At 45.2% G+C, this 22,626-nt stretch overlaps 1 protein-coding gene across 1 annotated transcript in view; it reads left to right on the forward strand.

Annotated features, from left to right (window-relative positions):
- Window positions 1-22,626, forward strand: part of FARS2 (phenylalanyl-tRNA synthetase 2, mitochondrial) — a 230,832-nt gene that overhangs the window by 39,608 nt on the left and 168,598 nt on the right. Inside the window, exon 4 of the mRNA XM_045162344.1 lies at window positions 9,783-10,402. Coding sequence (XP_045018279.1) covers window positions 9,806-10,402 — 597 coding nt within the window. The 5' untranslated portion in view covers window positions 9,783-9,805. The remainder of the gene's footprint in view (window positions 1-9,782; window positions 10,403-22,626) is intronic.

A 22,626-nucleotide genomic window follows, 5' to 3' on the forward strand; every position in this document is an offset into this window, starting at 1 on the left:
GAAAATCTGTAAGGCAAATTGCTATTTTGATATTTTAAAGATAGCAGAAAAGCTGTGGTTTTTCCAGTAGTCACGTATGGATGTGAGAGTTGGACTGTAAAGAAGGCTGAGTGCTGAAGAACTGATACTTTAGAATTGTGCTGGAGAAGACCCTTGAGAGTTCCTTGGACTGCAAGGAGATCAAACCAATCAACCCTAAAGGAGGTCAACTCTGAATACTCATGGGAAGGACTGATGCTAAAGCTGAAACTCCAATACTTTGGCCACCTGATGTGAAGAGCTGACTCATTAGAAAAGACCCTGATGCTGGGAAAGATGGAGGGCAAGAGGAGAAGGGGGCGACAGAGGATGAGATGGCTAGATGACATCACTGACTCGATGGACATGAGTTTGAGTACGCTCCGGGAGTTGGTGATGGACAGGGAGGCCTGGCATGCTGCAGTCCATGGGGTCGCAAAGAGTCGGACATGACTTAGCACCTGAACAATAGCAAAGAAAGACCCAGGACTGCCGAGGCTGCAAAACTGCTAATTTACATGAGTATGTTCATCAGGACGGCGTAAATTAAATAAATGTAATTTGTTAAGTAAGGGGGCACCTTGACCTCTCCACTGCAAGGTCAGCATGGGGTTCCTTTCAGTTGCAGCATGCCCACAGCGCCTCAGACACACTGGCGCAGACGAGCCCATGTGTTCTGTGTTCAGAACAGGTGATCAGGAAGTGGAGAGGGGAGGAATTCAGCTTTGTGCTTGAATTTTGTGTTTGAGACGGGCAGACAATTAAATGCCTAAAGCAGCACAGGAAAGCGGCTTGAACTTTAAGAATGTTCCTTCTCCTGCTTCGCCCTGAGATTTTCACATTTATATTAATTATCTTCACAGCTCGTATTAGGTTATACAATAGAATCTGAATTTCAAATAAATGTCAAAATCAGAAAACAGGCCTATTACCCTTCACAGGCAGCCAGGGAAGAAAACGCGCTTCTGTTCCTGAAGCGTGTTGTCCTGTGAAGCACTGACCTTATTTTTCAAATACCTTGTCACCAAAACAACCAGGAAATCTCATTAAAGAGTCCCCAGGGTGCTGGGGCTGTGGCGGGGCGTGGCCACGTGGAAGAGTGAGCCGTGGCTCCGAGGCTGGGCCTGCCCCCGCTGGCCCGGGATGCCCTGGGAGCCTCTCCCCGCTGGACCCAGGCCTCTCGTCCAGGGAGGGAGCACGTGCACCCGGCTGGTCTTCAGTGTCCTTTCAGGGTGTTTACTTCTCTGGGCGGACACAGGAGGCACCACTCTGCGTGTTTTTCCGAGCCGTTCCCAAGAGGTAGTGGTGCTTTGGTCCTCACTCAGGCTCACAGCGCTCATGTCGTTAAACTCATCCCCACCCTAGCGGTGTCTCTCCGTTGGTGTGTGTGTTTGTTTGCATCATTGTGAAACAGAGCAGGACCCTATGGTCCTTTTCCCCCAGGTCCTCAGCCTGCTGTTTGTCTCTGGACAAAGAATAAGTTCCATAAGAGACGTGAGACAATGCAGAAGCAAAGGATAACAGTCAAAGGAGACCAAATAATAGTAGCTCAGTCACTGAGCAGGGTCAAGGAGCTTGAGTTCCTCCTCCTGGGCTACAGGGAACATCCTGAGCCACATCCTGGGAGCTGTCCTCTGGATACTGAAACCCCCACCAGGTGGAAGAAGTCAGCTACATGACGACCAGCCTGTGGCTAAGACATAAGCTGCCACAGTCCTGAAAATTGGCCTCAGGGACACAAACTGGCCCTGTGTTTTCCTGAGGAGCAGTGGTTCAGCATCCACTGATTCCGTGCACTCAGAGATGTTCTAGATCAGAACTGCTGTGACTAACAGGAATTAACTGTGTATTATTTTCATTGTTTTCATGATTCAGGTATCTTGCAATTTGAATTAAATGCTTTCATGTACTAGCTAATCCTTAAAACTTACAAAACTTACAGAAAAATGCAGAACTATGTTTCCAGGGGGTTTAGCAGAAAGCTCAGGATGATCAGGACTGGTTGGGGCTGCTCAGGGCTGACGGAAGCTTGATATGTGGACCTCAGTTTCACTCTCCATCTCGATGCGGTGTTCAGGCATGATCTAGCAGGTGTGTGGCTACCTTCTCTGAAATAAGAATTAAGGAGTGCTGCTTGATTTCCGTCCTTGTGAATGACTTGCTGAGAAACCTCAGTGCTGTGCTTTGGTTATTTTCATTAGGTCTGCTGTAGGGAGAGGACGGAGCAGTTGCGGTATCACTGTGAGTTAACGGATGGTGTCTCTTCTCAGTGAAACAGCAATTTGGAAATGCCTAACATGGGTATTCCTAGTGGGGGTTACTCCTTTGACCTGGGAAGAGGTTCTTTTTAAAGGACAGAAACATCATCCTGTTCTTCCAGGAGCTTAAAATCCAAGAGATGGGCCAGCGTCCTGATGGGTGGGCGCAGTGAGGGTTTCGTGGGCTTCTCAGGAAGAAAGAAGGGATGGGTCCTTTCTGTGTGGGCAGAGTATGAAGGATAAGACCTGGTGTCACAGAGGTGGAGCATCTCTGGGGTTACGGACCGTGTCAACAGGAAGCTGTGTTTCGGTTTGAAAAGAAAACTCAAAAGGAAGTTACCGGGACTGTGTCTGTTGCAAAAGTGAGGTTGGCTGGCATTTATCAGGAGAGGACGAGCAGTGGGAACGTCAGGGGCAGCCTGGGACCAGGACCGGCCAGCCTGCCCTGACCTGGTGCTCCTTTTGGTCAGGAGGCTCGTGCGGGCCAGCCCAGCGGTGTCTGTCTGTCCTAGCGTGGCCAGGAGGAGCCAAGAAAGAGGAAGAAAGCAAAGGCTGCAGAGAAGGGCGGCACCAAGCCACCACCTGTAGGTCGAGAAGTGTTTCAGGCTGTTAGTGTCGGCCTGATGATTGCGGAGCTATCAACTGTACTTCAGGAAAATATAAAAAAGGAGATACAGCGTGGGGAGAGAGAAGGTGGGATGATTTGAGAGAGCAGCAGCATTGAAACATAACCGTTACCATGTGTAAAGTAGACAGCAGTGGGAATTTGCTGTGTGACACAGGGAACCCTAGGTTGGTGCTCTGTGACAACCTAGAGGGGTAGGCTGGGGAGGGAGGTGGGAGGCAGGTTCAGGAGGGAGGGGACATACGTATGCCTATGGCTGGTTCATGTTGATGTATGGCAGAAACCAACACAAGATTGTAACATAATTATCCTCCAATTAAAAATAAAATTAAAAAAATACAGAAGCAGACAAAAAAAAGTAATTATGGAGATACAAACTGGCAAAGACTCTTTCCTCCACTCTAGCCAAGACTCCAGGATTTTGTATGCAGCGACTTTATTTGGAGGATCTTAGATGAAATCAGTTTATTTAGAATATTTAGGAGAGAAGGATTTTTAACCTGGAGGCCATGTCTTCTGTGTAACAGTATTATTTCTAATTACCTAAAATAGTTTTTAATATGCAGTTTAGTGAGTTGATTTAAAACAAGTTTTAATTTTACTTGCCATAGCCATTCAGCTTGCTAATTATTTCTGGGTGAGCACGTTGGTCTTTTTCATTAGCTAAGTATTTTTTTTTTTATTTTGAGACTGTTCTGTACATGTGGGGTTATTACATTTTATTTGAGCACTGAATTTAGTGGATAATGAATTATGCTGTCAGTCTCCAAATGTGTGCCATGTGGAACTAGTGTAAATAGCTTTCGTTAAAGACAAAAGTAAATGACGACTAGTTGATTGACCTAAGTTGAGATTAACTAGCAGTTTTGATGTTTCATTTGACTTTGATGAGACTGTGAAGAGCATTAAGGATGAATGTGGTATATTTGTTTTATGGTGTTTTACATATATATTTTTTATATGCATTGAGAAGAATTTTTTTCCCCTGGCATACTTAAGAAAGCATTCATACTAATGGGGACTAGTAATATGAACTTAATTTTAACTGATATTTTTCTCAAGTGAAAATTTGTGAAAGAGTGGTTGGGAGTTCAACTGCCATTCCAAACATGGTGACATCTTTAGATACTTATTAACCAGGCTTTAATTTTGCAGGGTCCTTTGTCTGCAGTCATTCCCTCATGTATTCGTTTAATTACAGATTTTCACCTTTTGACTTGTGACAGCAAAACTGATTTCTCTTGGAACTGAGTCCAGTGATGTGTGTGTGTGTGTGTGTGTGTGTTTTAAAAAAACCTTTAAAAAGTTGTGTTTTTCCATTTGTCTGTGTCCATCACAAAATACTTTTCTCTTGAGGACTCCTCTATTCTTGAATAATTAAGAAGTTTCCAGCATGGCAGAACACTTTCCAATCTCTCATTCTTCAAAACACGGCATTTATGAGCAAAGAATGGTATTGCTAGTCATTTCTCCACTGAATTACAGTGATGAAAAGACATCTCTTCTGAATGGGAACGTGGCCTTGTGTATTCAGATAACCATTGTGTTTAGAATTGCCTTCGTTGCTCCTTTTTTTCTCCCCCCTTAGACTTAATTTTAATAAAAGACGTTATCTACACACAAGGCGCCGATCACATACGAAGGCCATGCTGTCGGGGGTGTGGGGGGCTCTGATCTGCGTGCCCGGGCGCCGCCTCTCCTCGGGCCTGCCCTCCGAGCGAGCTGCCAAGCTCTTGCGTAATTGTCTTGACAAGTGTGCACTCCTTCATGGAGCAGCTGGGCCTCTGCCAGCCCGCAGAAGCCAGGCACCCCAGGTGGCAGAGTCCAGTGCCACTTTCTTGCTGGTGGCTTTAAGCCATACCTTAAACATGTTGCTGAAACCAGTGGTGGATAGATAGTTATTTGAGGTAAGGATTGCATTCATTTGTTCTGGCGAGGTAAGAGCATTTGTGAATGGTAAAGGGTGGCTGGTGTTTCTGAGCTGCAGACGCTCCTGTGTGCCGGAGCCTTCTCTTTCTGCCTTGGGGGCTCCCTTGTGCCACTTACATGCTCCAGAATCCATCGGAAAAACACATCTAGATGGTGCATCTTCAGAGGAGAGAGTTTGTATGCTTCATGCTGTCTGGTGTTAAAGGGCCTGAAGTAGAAAAGCAAGCAAGGTTGTTGAGCCAGTGCCCACGGCCACGTCTAGGAATTGGGCACACCAGATGTGGGGAAAATAGTCGTGTCCAGACGGGAAGAGCTCAAGGAAGCAGTCCGGGTGCTCCTGGTGCCACTGTGTGTTCAGACGTTCTCCGGGGCAATCCGTGTTACTGCAAGTGAGTGACATCCAAACGCAGTGTCCACCTGACCCTATACTGGTTATTTGCTGGAGGGAGACATGTCCATGTCCACAAATAGTTACCTCCAGTGGGTTCATTTGGCATGAAAAGTGCGACTCTTTCTGTTTCTGTTGGCTTCAACCAAGCCAGCAGGAGGCTGCCCAGTGAGTTCCAGAATCTGTGCAAACAGTATCTTCTCGTCTTTCTGCACATCTAGGCTGGACTCCCTGTGATTTTATTCTTCGTGTGTTGCATAAAAACCCTCCCCAAATAGCCCCCCGTTATTCTCCAGGGTGGAGCTCTCCTGATAACGTGCGGCCTTGTCCCCAGGGACAGACTTCATTTGCTCGTGGCCTTTCCCTTCTGGTCTTCCTCTCCCAGGGACGGAACTCTGCCTGCGTCCTGGTGACCTTTGGTAAGATCTTTGCTTTATTTGAAAAGTTTCAGCTGTGTTCTTGGCTTCTTTAACTCCTTCAGTTTGGGTCATATGAACATTCTGTAACCCAATCTTGTTTGTTTCTCTAAAATGTATAAATGTCTTGATACAGATTTTCCTGAATTCAGAACTAGCTTCTACTAACACTGGAGTAGTTGTTGTTCAGCCGCTCACTCGTGTCCGACTCTTTGTAGCCCCATGGACTGTAGCCCGCCAGGCTTCCCTGCCCTTCATTATCTTCTGGAGTTTGCTCAAACTCATGTCCATTGAGTCGGTGATGCCATCCAACCATCTCATCCTCTGTCACCCCCTTCTTTTCCTGCCTTCAATCTTTCCCAGCATCAGGGTCTTTTCCAATGAGTTGGTTATTTGCATCAGGTAGCCAAAGTATTGGAGCTTCAGCTTTAGCATTAGTCCTTCCAGCAAATATTCAGGGTTGATTTCCTTTAGGATTGACTGGTTTGATCTCCTTGTAGTCCAAGGGACTCTTGAGTCTTCTCCAGCACCACAGTTCAAAAGCATCAATTATACTAACATAACATGATGTGTTTTATTTCTCTACACTATTTTATTACAGTTCCCTTCTGAGTAACATCACCTATGAGATAAGAGAGGTGAAAACACTTTAATTGAACCCATTTACTGTTTTGCCATGTAATTAAAATTCCAATAAGCCTGTTAATATGTCAAGCTGAAACTCCAGTACTTTGGCCACCTCATGCGAAGAGTTGACTCATTGGAAAAGACTCTGATGCTAGGAGGGATTGGGGGCAGGAGGAGAAGGGGACGACAGAGGATGAGATGGCTGGATGGCATTACTGACTCGATGGACGTGAGTCTGAGTGAACTCCGGGAGTTGGTGATGGACAGGGAGGCCTGGCATGCTGCTATTCATGGGGTCACAAAGAGTCGGACATGACTAAGTGACTGATCTGATCTGATCTGATTAATATATCAAAATTAAAGAAAATGCTATTTCTAGAAGTACTGAAAGGTCATTCCCTAACACACAGGTGCCTGAAAAAGTAAAACATGTTATTTGTCCTGAGAAGGAAGGCAAGGGGAGGCTAGAAAGGTAGCTGGGTCCCTCCAAAGCCATATGTGAATTTTCTGCTCAGCCATGAGAGTTTTTAAAGGGAAAAACTGAAGAAATAATAGCTAATCACTGAGATGGGGGAGCAGTTAGGCTGGTGTGCCAGCTAGTGGACTTCTTGTGATTTTTTTCTTTAGATGTTAGCTTGTTCTCATAATTTGTTCAAGAGATTACTGAAGGGGGTGCTAGGGAAGCAGTCTGGTCACCTGTTAATGACTTAGGCTTCATTTCTATTCCTCTGATCTATGGAAAGAACCAAAAGGTTCTTCGCATCAGGTGGCCAAAGTATTGGAGCTTCAGCTTCAGCATCAGTCCTTCCAGTGAATATTCAGGGTGGATTTCTCTGGACCACACAATGCCTTGCCAGCAGGTTAGGCAAGGCGTTGTGTGGTCCGGAGATCTGAAAGGTGTGCTCGGGCTGGAGATGAATAGAACAGGAGGGTGTCTGGTTTCAGGTTAGTGACAAGACAAACAGGGTCCCCTCTTCAGAGCTCTTTCCTGCCAAAAGTTGCTCACGGCCTTACTTTTCAGCTTCTTGTGAAAAGCAGTATTTTGGACATTTGCCTACTCAACATTGTGACATCTGTCAAGGAGCCTGGTGACCATGGAGTTTGATGTCCCCCAAGGAATGAGTGTGAAGTCACTACAGAGTAAATGAAACTGATTACACAGTAGAATGAACAGATTCTTCCCGTTTCTGAAACCCGAAAGAGCTCAGCCTTGAAACCACTCTTTCTGCAGCAGCTAATGCTGGAACCGAGGCTGGTAAATCAACACCATGCAATGCCCGTCACTGACTCTGGACCACAGTGAGGTTTGACCGTGAACCTGGAGACAAGACACGGAAGGGTTTCATGTCACTAAAGGAGAGGTTATGCCACATGGCTCTTTTTCCGCCAGAAGCGGACCCAGCAGCGCAGTCGATAAGCTGGGGGTCCCACATCAAATGTGGGATTTGATGACATGGCTCTGTTACCCGTACTTAACTTCAGCCCGCCCAGGTCGCTCCAGCTGCAGACACACGCGTGAAGTCATCTGGGCAAAATCCAGAATTCATCCTGTGTTCTCTGTCTCAGTGGGTGACTGTTTTTTTAACAGTCTGGGTTCTTTTTTTAACCTTTAATGGGCCATTTTTAACCTTTAATTTAACTTATATTGTGTCTTATACTGGCAATGAATTAAGTACATTATGAACAAGATCTTTTCCTAGGAGATAGGTACTGTTTTCTATGAGAAGCCTGAGGGCCAAAAGCAGTCAAAGGCTGTGTGCAGTGATAGCACCTTCCCCAGAAGGCTCCTGAGCATGCAGCCAGCACACGCCTTTGGAGGGAAGAGGCTCTCTTGTGTCTCCCAAGGGCGCTGAGCCGGGTCGCTGACAACCCACCAGCGTGACTGAGTGCTGAGATGCATAAGGCGGCTCGGGCATATTTAAAATTTATATCCGCGGCGGTGACAAGCCCGAGCACTGCGGAGGGGAAGACAGATTTCCGCTGAAGCTCAACCAAAAACACTTTCCACCACAACTCTGACAAAACAGTGCCATAAATGAACAAATCCAGAGAGTTTCTGGGTTCCATGAAAACTTCTTACGTGACGGCCGTCTCACACACCAGGTCTACGCCCAGGCGTCTAATAAGCCACCTCACAAGTGCACAGGCGTTTAATTCGGAGCTGGGTGTTCTCAGCTCCGTCATCCAGGTGGGCTGTGATGCCAGGGTGCACCCCTGGGGTGCTCTGGATGGTCACTTGGAGCAATGTTGTTCCCGTCTAATGCGTTATTATCATGAAATTAAGTGCTTTCTTGGTAGTATGATGGTCACTTGGAGCAATGTTGTTCCCGTCTAATGCATTATTATCATGAAATTAAGTGCCTTCTTGGTAGTATGTAGAGCCTAGAAGTCAAATAACCCACCTACCTGTGGGCTTGATAGTAACTCAGTGGTAACTGCCAAGTTTTAGAAGATGGATTTGCCTGATTTAAGCTCACGGCAATTGTTTTTTACCACCGTAGGGATTTGACATCTAAAGCTTGTCATGCCCGAGATCCCCGAGTCCGTTTAAAGCTGCTCGTGGGCCAGCGAGGGCATCCAGAAGCCTCCGGTGTTGTCTTGCTGCTCCCAGCACCTTGGGTGTGGTCCCCTGCACTGGCTCTTTGTCACCTCACTTTTGATGCGCACAGCCTGTGCGAGGTGACTGCCATGTGACTTCAGCTGTGAAGTCTGGTCCTCTTGTCAAATCCTGGGCATTAGGAAAAAGATCAGGCCACTCTCTGTGTCCCGACTGCTCTGTGTCTGTCCCCGGGTGAGGACGCCCTGCTCCTGGCTTCCTGTGGGTGTGCAGTGGAAACCTGCTCTTTTACCAAACAGATGTGTCATTGATGGGATCCTGCAATGGTATTAAGTGGGAGTGACATGACCAGATGTGAGGATAGAAGAGATTTGCATCTATAAAAATAGTTCCAGCTGTCCACTGGTGTGGTCTATCACTCTGTGTAATATTTCCTTAAGCTTTTCACTTCTGTTTTTTTAAAAAAAATTACATAAAAATAACCATTACCTAAATTGGTGTATTTTATTTGAAACAGCCAAAAAAAAAAAAAGTGTTGTTCATGTCATCTTACAATATAGTGAACTATTCTGGAAGTCACCTTTTGGCAGAAGTGAGCAGAACTTGGTGATTATGAGGATGGAGTGGGGGGGATGGCAGTTCAAACATCCCTCCATCCTTCAGGGCCCGTTGGATGCAGTCATGGGCTTCCTTCAGGAATGATACCCCGAATGGACTCAGAATAAAAGGAGGTCGTCACATCCATAGGTTTGTTCCATGTGAGGGATCCAGGACATGACATGACATGAATAAAGGACATTTTCTTCAATTTCATTGTCTTGCGTGTCCAGGGAAGGACAACTGGAGATTGGGGATTCAAGCATGATGTTCATGATTCTCTTGATGTGTGTGGGGGGGGGTGCTGGTGGGAGACCAACTCTCCCCGATGAAAGGTGACTCTACTGTGTGTATGTCCTCTTTCCAGAACCCGTGAAGGAAGCTGCTGCCATGGTCTGCTGGGCTCTCAGGAGAGTTGGTCTGGCGCGTGCCCACCTGGCCCGGAAGGCCAGCGGAGTCTGCCGGGGCCACGAGCATCAGCCTTTGGGCCAGAGGCCCTCTGCCCGGGGAGCCCCAGGCAGCGTGGTGGAGCTGCTGGGCAAGTCCTACCCCCAGGACGACTACAGCAACCTGACCCGCAAGGTCCTGTCCAAGGTGGGCCGGAACCTGCACAACCAGCCGCAGCACCCGCTCTGGCTGCTCAAGGAGCGCGTGAAGCAGCACTTCTACGCGCAGTACCCGGGCCGCGCGGGGACCCCGCTCTTCTCCGTGTATGACGACCTCTCCCCGGTGGTCACCACTTGGCAGAACTTCGACAGCCTGCTCATCCCGGCCGACCACCCCAGCCGGAAGAAGGGCGACAACTACTACCTGAACGCCACGCACATGCTGCGCGCGCACACGTCGGCGCACCAGTGGGACCTGCTGCGCGCGGGGCTGGACGCCTTCCTGGTGGTGGGCGACGTGTACCGGCGCGACCAGATCGACGCGCAGCACTACCCCGTGTTCCACCAGCTGGAGGCCGTGCGCCTCTTCTCCCGCCACCAGGTGAGCCGGCCCCCGCTGCGCGGGGCTTCCCCGGTCGGTCCCAGCGAGCCGCGCAGGGCCCTGGGCTTCCTCGGCGTCCGTGCGGCATCCGTCTTCGGCAGTGTGCTTGGTGCAGGCGGGGCTCCGGACATCCTGGCCGGCGTGCTGTGTTAGTAACGCAGGAACTGGCAGGCCTTCACTGCCTCTTGTCTGACTTTTGCCTTCCGGTCCCCACATGCCTGCCTCTGTTTCTCCTGATGAGTGAGCAGTCGGTGGCTCACACTTACCCTCCATTGCAGAGGGCTGGAGATGCAGGGCTGAGAATTGTGGCTGGGTTGCTCCAGTTCCCAGTGAGCAGAGGTTACCTGTACATGGTGTTTGACACCAGTGGATTTCTTAGGTAGCCCAGGGGCACTGGCACTCTCTGGCTGAGACTGTAAGGTGCCTTCTTGCCCCCAAACTCTTTCCTCTGCGTCGCCTGCTGCACACTTGTGGCTGCTGTGCGTGTTTTTCTCTGTGAGAGGGCTTTGCTGTTCTATACCCAAGGTTTGTGTTTGGGTTCAGAGAGCTTTTTTAATCGGGAAATCTGATATTCTGGTCATTCTCAAAAGCACCCACCTCCTCGCATCTGGTAGCTGACATCCTAACATGTGCGAATCTTTTTTTTTTTTTTGGCAATTTGCAAACATTCCTGAAAGCTTGAGTCTGTTTCCTAAAAGAGTGCAATGTCACTTGTCTTTCATTAACGTATTTTTAAACATCTCTGTTTTTATGTAAGAAACAAATGGAATTAATGAGGTGCAGGAAATATCTTGCGTTACTCCCTTAGTGCTTCTTACAAACGTGTTCACTGAAACAGAAGGAATAATTATCAACAAAACTCCCTCCTGCAAGCATCAGGTCAGTGGGTTGTTGGAGTGAGCAGGAACAGTGTCAGCTCCTTGGGTTGTTGGAGTGAGCAGGAACGGTGTCGGCTCCTTGGGTTGTTGGAGTGAGCAGGAACGGTGTCGGCTCTTTAGGCTGATAAGTAATCATCGCTTGTTGTGTTAAATGAGTCACGTTGTAGGAGACCACTGCCTCAGGATGCTCAACTCTTCCTGGGAATCTGTGAAAATTCAGAAATAGGTATTAGCTTTGCACAAAAGTCCCCCTATGCTTGATCCCAGAACTGCTGAGATGAGCACTTTTCTATTTGGGAAAGCTGACTATTTTCTACGTTAACTGTTATAAGGATGCAGATTTGTTAGGAAACAGGTCAAAGTCCGGGGAATATGACCAAGTGGTGGAATGTCACCCGCAGTTACTGAGCCAGCAGAGGGGTGACGTCAGGGAGCAGGTGTCCAGGTCACGGCAGCGGCAGGCGCTCAGCCCAGTTTATCACGTTACAAATATGAGAAAGGACAGTGCCCACTGGTTGGTGAGCCTGCGAGCCATGGGAATGGCAGTGGAGGCTGTGAGACGCACGCTGGTGTTTTAATGGAGGAAGAACCCAGGGTCCCTGAGAAGGTGGGAAACGGGCGGAGAAGGAATTAACCTCTTCTTGTTTCACACTTCTGCGGGGTCCAGGCCAGGTTAGTGGGAGGCGGGCATGGCTGGTCTTCGGATGATGTGACTGTGTGTTCTGCCTTGTAGTCAGAAAGACTGCATGCACACACATACACGTATGTATCAATACAGTAAGGTAGTTCCACACACCTTGTTTCATTTGCTCCTTGTCCTAAAACCCTGTGAGGTGGGTTACTTCCACTGCAGCCACGGGCAGTCTGAAGCCCCAGCAGGTTTAGTGATGCCCAGGGTCACCCTGCCAGCTGGTGGCATCACCTGAGCATTACCCGTTCTGCCCTGTCGCTTTTCATGGAGGAGTTGCTTACGGCCCAGCCAGGGCTTCAGTTCCAGGCACAGTGTCACGGAGAGAGGACTGTGTTTTGTGGATTCCTGGCCTCAGCTGGTACCAAGTCTGATCTAACCTTAACAATCAAAAAGAGTTTTTTTCCTTCTTTCACTTTATTACTCTCTGAATAGGATTTGTTTTTTTTTAAATCCCAATTGTTGTAATCATGCTACATACGTAATTTAAAAAACTGTATGGTCATTCTTTAAAGCTTTCCTGTTATTTCATAATCTTGGTAATCATTATTTTATTCACTGCGTGGTGTATTTCAGGAAGAAGAGAGGTGAGTCATCAGATGTGGGGTAAAGGAAGTAAGAATAAGCATAGAAATGGGTATATGTTATTTAACTATTAGTTGTGAATAAAACCCTTTTGTGTCCCAGAAAAGGTATCAGTATTCACAAATTTAAATGTGTTAAATGTACCGATTTAAAGACATCCATCATCAGCTTGGACAGTTTTCAATCAGAGAATCCTGAACCGGAGTCACCAGAGGTTGAAAGTAAAGGGCAAGAAAAAGGCACATGGAGCAAACACTTGACAACAAAGCTGGTAACGCAACTACTAACACTGGATAGAGTATGTGGAAAAATGGTAATTATGAATAAAGGGGTAATACATGGACCGAGATGCTTGTATGACTTAGGAATTTTAATGTGCCTGACGTCATAGCCGTAATATAGACACCAAAACTGAAGAAATCCAAGTTTGAAATGTTCATTATGATAGTAGATTTTAAATGACTTCAGTCAAAGATTGATGAATTAGCAGACAAATGAGTAAAGATAGAACAAATCTGAAAAATACGATTAGCATGCTTGATTTGATTATTTTTAACATTCTGTAACTATGTATGTGTGTTTTTGTTTGCACAGACAGACACTCACAGCCACGTAAATTCTATACCCGAGTGTTAGACGTGTACAGTCACGTGGGAAAACCTAAATAAGTTGTCCATGTACTAGTTGACAGTTGAAGTTGTAAATAAATGTCAGAGACCCAATAACATTATTAGAACTGGGCCTGGCTGCAATGTAGTTGATGTGGAAAGCAATAAGAAAAGAATAATAAAGCTTTCCCTGTCACTAGCTATCTAAAAATTCACAGCTATAGATTCACGGGTTAAAGAGAAATATTAGAGTTATCAAAAGTTACTTATCACTAACTAGCAATGAAAACACTGACTTCAGACTGCTCAGGTGTGGCAAAGATAGTCACCCTATGATTCTGGTGGTAGCCCTGGCCACCGTGACCACTAACATCACAGGAGGAGGAGCAGCCAGACACATGTGTCTCCTATCGAGAGAATGCAAGGCCACCTGTAAGAAGTCCTGTCAAAAAAACCTGGACCTATATAAGCTCAACTTGCTGGATCTAACAGTCACATTTATAGAAACACAGAGGACAGAGAAGCACCTTAAACTGCATCCTTGGATGCAATGAACAAAATCCAGCCTGGGGAAATTCTCTAGCGATGCTACTCAAGGTGAGATCTGCCTAATGAAGAAAGTACAAGAATCAAAGTGAGCGATGAGAAATGATGAGGCGGTTGTATTCAAGGCTGTTTTCCGAGGATGTCTATGGGTCTGCACACAGTCTGCCAGGCCTTCCTCGATGCTCTTGGTGAGCTCTGTGCGTTCAGTCTGCGGGGTGGTTTTGCACAGCACCTGTATATCAGTTCCAGACCGATTAGAAACCTAAAACTGTCTTTGCCACAGGCAGTTTGAGAAGCACTGCCCTTCAGGATAAATGATTCCCTTTCTTCAAATAAAAGCAAGGAAAAAACAATAGCTGGTGCCTATAGGTTAAAAAAAAACAAACAGATCTCAATCAATCACCACTTGCAGATCCTATCAAGGGAAAGCATCTTTCAAGAGAAAAAAGATGTGAGACTGTTGGAAACTTGAACACTAACTGAACATTTGAGTTTCAGGAGTTCTTTATTTTTAGTTTTTGAGTCTGACAGTGATATTATATTTTTATATAGTCATTCTCTCTCAGAGATACATATTGAAATACTGTGAACCAAAGGATGGATTTTCGTTAAAATAATGGGGGACAGGCATTTGGGGATGAATGTAAGAAGGTGGATCATGAATTGTCAGTAACTGAAGTCACTGAAGTGACTGTTGGATACATGATGAATCATTATCCTCTCAATTTTTGCATATGTTTGAAATTTTCCTAGTAAAAGTTTAAAGAAAAAGACTGAAGGAAAACACTTCAGGGATCAGTCAGGGATCAGTCAGTCTGTCAATCAAAAAAACTTTTTTTTCTGAACATGAACTGGGATCCAAGCTGTGAGAAGGTGTCAGAGAGAGAGAAACGGTATCAGACAGTCATGAGAAGGTTCCTGGTTTCATGGGAAAGTTAGAAATTTAGATTAAAAAGTAGCAGGAGGCCAGAAATATCACACTCTGGGGCATGAGCATAGATTATATTCAGTAGAAAACTGAAGTAGGTTAAAGCTGGAATTAATAGCCTTGCTTCTATCATTCTCAGATGATCTTACTGTGTTGTTGTTTTTCAGCCGTTAAGTTGTGTTCAACTCTTTGTGACCCCGTGGACACAGCCTGCCAGGTTCCCCTGTCCTTCTGGACTTTGCTCCGATTCATGTCCATTGAGTCAGTGATGCTATCCAGCCATCTCATCCTCTGCCACCTCCTTCTCTTTTTGCTTTCAATCTTTCCCAGCATCAGGGTCTTTTCCAGTGAGTCGGCTCTTCACATCAGGTGCCCAAAATATTGGAACTTCATCTTCACATCAGTCCTTCCAATGCATATTCAGAGTCAGTTTCCTTTAGGATGGACTGATTTGATCTCCTTGCAGTCCAAGGTCTCTCAAGAGTCTTCTCCAACACCATAGTTCAAAAGCATCAGTTCTTTGGTGCTCAGCCTTTTTTGTGGTCCAACTCTCACACCCGTACGTGACTACTGGAAAAACCATAGCTTTGACTAGATGGAGCTTTGTCAGCAAAGTAATGTCTCTACTGTTAAATATTCTGTCTAGGTTTGCCATAGCTTTTCTTCCAAGTAGCAATCATCTTTTAATTTCATGACTGCAGTCACCGTCCACAGTAATTTTGGAGCCCAAGAAAAGAAAATTAGTCACTGTTTCCCCATCTCTTTGCTATGAGATGATGAGACCAGATGCCATGATCTTCGTTTTTTGAATGTTGAGTTTTAAGTCATCTTTTTCACTCTCCTCTTTCACCCTCATGAAGAGCCTCTTTAGTTCTTCACTGTCTGTCCTTAGAGTGATATCCTCTTCATATCTGAGGTCATTGATATTTCTCTTGGCAATCTTGATTCCGGCTTGTGCTTCATCCAGTCTGGCATTTTGCACGATATACTCTGCATGTAAGTTAAATAAGCAGGATGACAGTATACAGGCTTGACGTACTTCTTTCCCAATTTAGAACCAGTCCATTGTTTCATGTCTGGTTCTAACTGTTGCTTCTTGACCTACATATGGGTTTCTCAGGAGGCAGGTAAGGTGATCTGGTATTCCCATCTCTTGAAGAGTTATCCACAATTTGTTGTTATACACACAGTTAAAGGCTTTAGCATAGTCAATGAAGCAAAAGTAGATGTTTTCTGGAATTCCCTTGCTTTCTCTATGATCCAATGAATGTTGACCATTTGATCTCTAGTTCTTCTGCCTTTTCTAAACTCAGCTTGTATATCTGGAAGTTCTCAATTTATGTACTGCTGAAGCCTAGCTTGAAGAAATTTGAGTATAACCTTGCTAGCAGGTAAAATAAGTGCAATTGTCCAGTAGTTTGAACATTCTTTGGCCTTGCCCTTTTTTGGGATTGGAATGAAAACTGATCTTTTCCAGTTTTGTGGCTACTGCTGAGTTTCTCAAATTTGCTGACATAATGAGTGCAGCACTTTGACAGCATCATCTTTCAGGATTTTGAATAGCTCAGTGGGAATTCCATCACCTCCAGTATCAAAAACAAGACCTGGAGCTGACTGTGGCTCAGATCATGAGCTCCTTATTGTAAAATTCAGGCTTAAATTGAAGAAAGTAGGGAAAAACCACTAGGCCATTCAGGTATGACCTAAATCAAATCCCTTATGATTTATATAGTGGAGGTGACAAATAGATTTAAGGGATTGGCTCTGGTAGACAGAGTGCCTGAAGAACTATGGAGGGAGGTTCGTAACATTGTACAGGAGGCAGTGACCAAAACCATCCTCAAGAAAACAAAATACATGAAAGCAAAATGGTTGTCTGAGGAGGCCTTACAAATAGCTGAGGAAAGAAGAGAAGCAAAAGGCAAGGGAGAAAGGGAAAAATACACCTGAATGCAGAGTTCCAGAGAATAACAAGGAGAGATAAGCAGGTCTTTTTAAGTGAACAATGCAAGAAAATAGAGGAAAACAATAAATGGGAAAGACTGGAGATCTCTTCAAGCAAATTGGAGATATCAAGGGAACATTTCATGCAAGGATGGGCCATGATAAAGGACAGAAACAGTAAGGACCTCACAGAAGCAGAAGAGATTAAGAAGAGGTGGTAAGAATACACAGAAGAACCATACAAAAAAATTTCGTAATAACCTGGATAATCACAGTGGTGTGGTCACTCACCTAGGGCCAGAAATCCTGGAGTGTGAAGTCAAGTGGGTCTTAGGAAGCATTACTATAAACAGAGCTGGTAGAGGTGATCTTATTGTAAGGTTTTATGAAATTGGGAAGTCTTGTAGTCTTTCTCAAAAAATAGAAAAAGATGAACATATCAAGGTCATTTCATATTAGACTTGTTAATACAAATTAGGTATAAAAGACAATATCAGAGGTTTCATCTTTATGAACATAGTTTATTCTCATTTTTGATGAACAGGTAAAAATTATTAAATGAAATGTTTGCAGCTTTAGTTCACTGGCATGTTGTGCCCTTCCATGTGATCCCTGTGTGTGCACTGCATTACACCATCCTGACTGGTGTGAGTTAACGTGGTATAATTATTAAGGAAAAGCATGTGACCACCTTAATAGATGTAGGGAAACAAGTTGATGGCATTTAATGTTTTAGGACGTTAAAAAAGCATTTGACGGCATTAATATCTTATGATAAAAACTTTTAGCAAGCTAGGAACAGAAGGGAACTTCCGTAACATGATAAATGGTATTTGTCAAGCACTCACAGCATACATCGTAATTAGTGGTGAATCATTAGAAACACTTCTATCAAATTAGCAACAGTTCAGGGTTATTTGCCATCAGTGTGTAGGAGGCACTGTTGCAATCTCTGTTCATCATCGTGTGGGAGGTCCTAGCTTACGCGGGAAACCAGAAAGAGAAAAGCAAGTCTAAGCTTTGGGAAACATGAGCTAAAGCTGCTTTATTTGTAAATGGCATGACGGGCTACCCAGGAAGTTGACTAGAATGTCCAGATCCATTATTAGCACTAATTAGACCATCCAGCAAAGCTGTGGGTACAAAGACAATACATACAAGAATCTGTTTCTTATCTATAGGTTATAACCAGTTAGCAAATATAATGAAATAAAGACTTCAATCATAACATCACCTGCAACTTTGAAGCATCTGGATATCATTGTTGCAGAAGATGTTCAAGGTACTTGTAGATAACATTATCAGATGTGATGGAAAGACATAAAGGAAGAGATGGAGGGCCAATACACCATGTTCGTAGATTCATGAAGATGATAGCTCTCCCAAAATTGATCTATAAATTCATCGTGAATCTAATAAAAGTGTATTTTGGAGAAGCTGAAGAACCATTTTTCCTATTTGTAGGAAGAGCAAGTTTACCAATAGCCAGGAGAAACGCAAGCACGCCAGTGTAAGGGGCTGTGCCTTGCCAAGCACCCAGGCTCACCACGCTCTGGTCATTGGGGTGGTTTTGTGTTGGCACAAGTGTGGTCAAATTAGAGAACTCTCAAAGACCTCTCCTCCTCTTTGGGAATTTGTTTTCACTATAGAATGGAACCGACTTTAAATAAGTGGGGAGCTGGTGGATTCCACAGGAGTCGCTCTTAGTTGCCCATAGAGGAAAAAAACGCCCAGTCTCTACCTCTCAGCACACACAGAATTCAACTCTAAATTGCTTCACAATCCATTGCGAATAGAAAGTCTTCCAGACTTAAGAGGAAGACGCAAGACATTACTGATATGACTCTGGGGGTAGGGTACAGCCTCTTGAACTGAGAATTCCTAAAAGAGAGGAATCCTTAATGGAAACAATGTTTTAAGTTGACTCTGAAGGTAAAACTTATATCTAATAAAAGAGTTATTAAAGGAAGTTAAAAGACAAGCAGTGGGCTGGGTGGGGAATCTGCTCCACATGTAAGTAACAGAGGATTTGTGTTGATCAGATGTAAAGGCCTCAGGGTGACACAATCTGGCAGGGGGAAATCTGAAATACCGAGAGTTGGCTGGCATGTGAGGCAGTGAGAAGGCTCTGCGGGCGTTTGAAACCCGCGCCTGGAGTCCAGCTCCCAAGCCTATAGTTTAGACGCATCATGAGTGGTTACATCAGCAGGTAGTTAAGAATGTTCATAGCACTATGGATCTGGTATGGCATCCGTATGTCTGTGAGAATGAGTAAGTCACAACCAAATACATCAAGATGAATGAACATAGAAAGTAGCATTAGGCAAAGAGAGCTATCAAAGCTTAGATATTCTGATTGCATTTGTGTAACACTTAAGTCATGGGCAGAACTAACCTGATATATTATTTAGAGGTTTGTGCACATGTGGAAAAGTTCTGGAAAGCAAAGAAATAATTTAAACATCAGGTTTGTCGTTACTTGCACAAGGAGTGGCAGGGGATTGTAATCAGCAAGGGGCTGCAAAGTTTTTGGTATAATACTGTTCTCTCTTCTGAAAATGGGTGTCAGTGGTGAGCACAGGGCATATGCTCTTATTATTATTTAGAATGACATATGCTTTTTTTTTTTAATTTTTTTTAAATTTTATTTTATTTTAAACTTTACATAATTGTATTAGTTTATGGGCTTCCCCAGCGGCTCAGCGTTTAAGAATCTGCCTGCAATGCAGGAGTTGCAGGAGATGCTGGTTCGATCCCTGGGTCAGGGAGATCCCCTGGAGGAGGGCATGGCAACCCACTCCAGCATTCTTACCTAGAGAATCTCATGGACAGAGGAGCCTGGCAGGCTCGGACATGACTTAGCGACAAAGCACAGAGGAACCATGAATCTTACGCCCTGCTGTGTGGAGTGCATATAGTTGCCACCACTTTGTAGAGTTATTTGGTAGTTTTTCTTTTTTTCTTTTTCATTGTGTTCTCTATGCAGAGAAGGTGATGGCACCCCACTCCAGTACTCTTGCCTGGAAAATCCCATGGATGGAGGAACCTGGTGGGCTGCAGTCCATGGGGTCCCACAGAGTCGGACACGACTGAGCGACTTCACTTTCACTTTTCACTTTCATGCATTGGAGAAGGAAATGGCAGCCCACTCCAGTGTTCTTGCCTAGAGAATTCCAGGGATGGGAGAGCCTGGTGGGCTGCTGTCTATGGGGTCGCACAGAGTTGGACATGACTGAAGTGACTTAGCAGCAGCAGCAGCAGTGTTCTCTATGATCTGGCATTTTTCTTTTAAGTGTTAAAAAAAAGGGACAATGGACTATAATTGTACATTGAGTACTTTATAGCAAGTAACATAAATAAGCTAGATGTACCTATGTCAGCTTAGATGAGTTTTAGTAAAATATTGAGAGTAACAAATAAATTATGAGTGATACTAAGCTAGGACATCTTTTTAATAGCTCTTACAAAATACGCCCAGCAACGCCCAGCGGTGCTCTCAGTGTGTGCTTAGTCCAGGCTGTCTGTCTGTCTGTCTGTGTGTGTTTCACTTGCTTCTCAGCTCTTTCTCTCTCTCTCCACACACGCACACCTCAATCACACAGTTTTTTTTGGTTCCATAACTATATAGGTAGGTGTGAAAAAAGTACATGGGAAGAATAAGCACCCAAATCAAGACAGTGATTTCCCGTGAGGTGTAGACAAAGTGAGTGGTGGTGGCAGGTGCCGTCATTGTTTGCAAATGCATCGAGATGTCACGAATTTCTGGAGCGCACAGAAGGGTCTGTGAGATCAACAAGTTTGAGAGCCACTGTTCTATAGCTTCAAAACCAAATTTTTAAAAAACTTTAATTGAGACGTCTCTTTTGTAAAAAATAGCAGATTCCCTGCAGTTGCCAGACCCACCAGAGGGAGCCCATATGATCCCTGCATCTCTGTAATCTGATTTAAATATACTAATTCAGAGGAACGTGCCTGGACCAGCGCTCAAGGAAGCTCCACTCTCCGCTGGTCTCTGGAAATGCCCGTGCTGTCTCTCAGGCAGCGCCCTGTGCGGGGGGCTGGCGAGTGCTTGGGGTGGGGGGCGGCGGGGGGCAGACGCTCCAGGGTTTACCCTGCCCTCTTGGCTGCAGAGGCTTGGTTTCCTCCGGGTCTCTGCCCCGCTTTGAGGACTTCCCTGGGTCGGTGTTATCCAGGGTCTTCCTGTTACATACACTCCTGACAGCCATGGATGGCTCATGTGAGCCTTCCTTCCTGCCCAGTTCTGTCTTCATTCTTATCAAAGAAATTCTAAATGCTACTTTCCGTCTCCCTATCTCCCTTCCTCCCTCCCTCCCTCCCTTCCTCTTACTTTCTTTTCATTTTCAGAATGTGTATATTTTTCTTGCCTTTGCTTTCTTGGCTCGTAGTTCTCAAACCTGGGTGTATTAACAGTCCTGGTTCATGACCAAGTTTTGTCGATCTTGCAGGCACATTTAAACTTAAGAGCAAAGCAGCAGGTCTTGCAGACGCATGTTTGTCCACTTTAAAGGCCTCGCCCTTCCTACGGTGAAATCCTTGTACTTTCCTGAGTGTCAACGTGTTCTTTCTCTTATGAAGTGATGGTCATAGTATTCAAAAATTTTACCTGTTTTGGCAAAATAAATTGTTGCCAACCTTTTCTTAGTGCCTTGACTTTTTTGAAGTTTTTGCTGGTCTATGGAATACAAAACTTTAAGTCTTAATAACTGAAGGTGTTGTTCTAGAGAAGTTGTAAGTATTTTATAATTATGTAGTTGATGAATATTCACATAGAAACAAAGGGGCATATTTTCATAGAAGACATGAATGAAGATATACAGAGAAGTAAGCTTTTGATATAATTTTGACCACCGTTATTGCTATATACTACTTCATTATGACCTCTGTGTCAAGCTCAGATTCCATCCCAGCCCCCTTTTTATTTTAGCTTTTTTTTTTTGCCATGCCGTGCGGCATGTGGGATCTTAGTTCCCTGACCAGGGATTGAACCTGTGCCCCCTGCAGTGGAGGCAAGGAGTCTTAACCACTGGATCACCAGGGAAGACCCCACCTCCCTTTTTAAAGTAACCCCTGTGACTCCCCATTTCCCCTGTAGGAGGCCAGATTGGGGCCCCTCCGTAGCCACGCACTTGTCTGCAATGACTTGATTCTGGTGGAGTGGACATCCTTCATTTAGCCTCCATCGTGGTCCACCCTTGTTAGAAAACCGCTCTCATTCATCGTCAGAAAATTCCATTTTCCTCGCTTTGATGCTCTCTCCCACCTTGCAGATGGTTCATTAGAACCCTACTGTTCCTGGGCGGCTTTGCCGGGCCCCCCGCCGTCACTCGCACCGCGAGCCAAGGGTAGCCTCTTTATTCTTGCGCTCTCCCCCGAATCACTGTGCTGCCTTTCAGTGAATGACGGGTTTTATCCTCCACCATGTGGTTATTGGGTTTCCTTAATAGCCTCATGCGGCGGGGCTTTATTGAAGGAGTTTTCATTTGGCCTTGATAGATTATAGTCACCATGTTTCCCTAATCTCTTCTTGAAAATCTTTTCGAGGAAGGACTCCCCCTGTCAGAGACACTTAAGCTGAAATGGCTTTTCTTTTTTAAAAAGTCTTTTTTTCTACCCAAATATTTACTTAGGTGTATCTCTTGACAGTGAAGCAGAAGGCAGCTGGTCACAGCCAGGACCCACCACACATTGAACTCGGTAACAGTTGGTTTCTGGGGGACGGACTGGGCCTTGGAGACCCATTTAAAGTGAGCCCAGTCTCTGTTTTCTGTGGCACTGAGCCCGTCAGAGGATTAGTTCTTGCTTCCCAGGTGACGTTAGTGGCAAAGAGCCCGCCTGCCAGTGCAGGAGACATAAAGATCCAGGTTCAATCCCTGAGTTGGGAAGACCCTTGGAGGAGGGCATGGCAACCCACTCCAGTGTTCTTGCCTGGAGAATCCCATGGACAGAGGATCCTGGTGGGCTACAGTCCATGGGGTCGCAAAGAGTCGGACATGACTAGAGTGACTTAGCACACATGCATGACAAGG

This window comes from Bubalus bubalis, chromosome 2 (genome assembly GCF_019923935.1).
Source record: "Bubalus bubalis isolate 160015118507 breed Murrah chromosome 2, NDDB_SH_1, whole genome shotgun sequence".
NCBI lineage: Eukaryota > Metazoa > Chordata > Mammalia > Artiodactyla > Bovidae > Bubalus > Bubalus bubalis.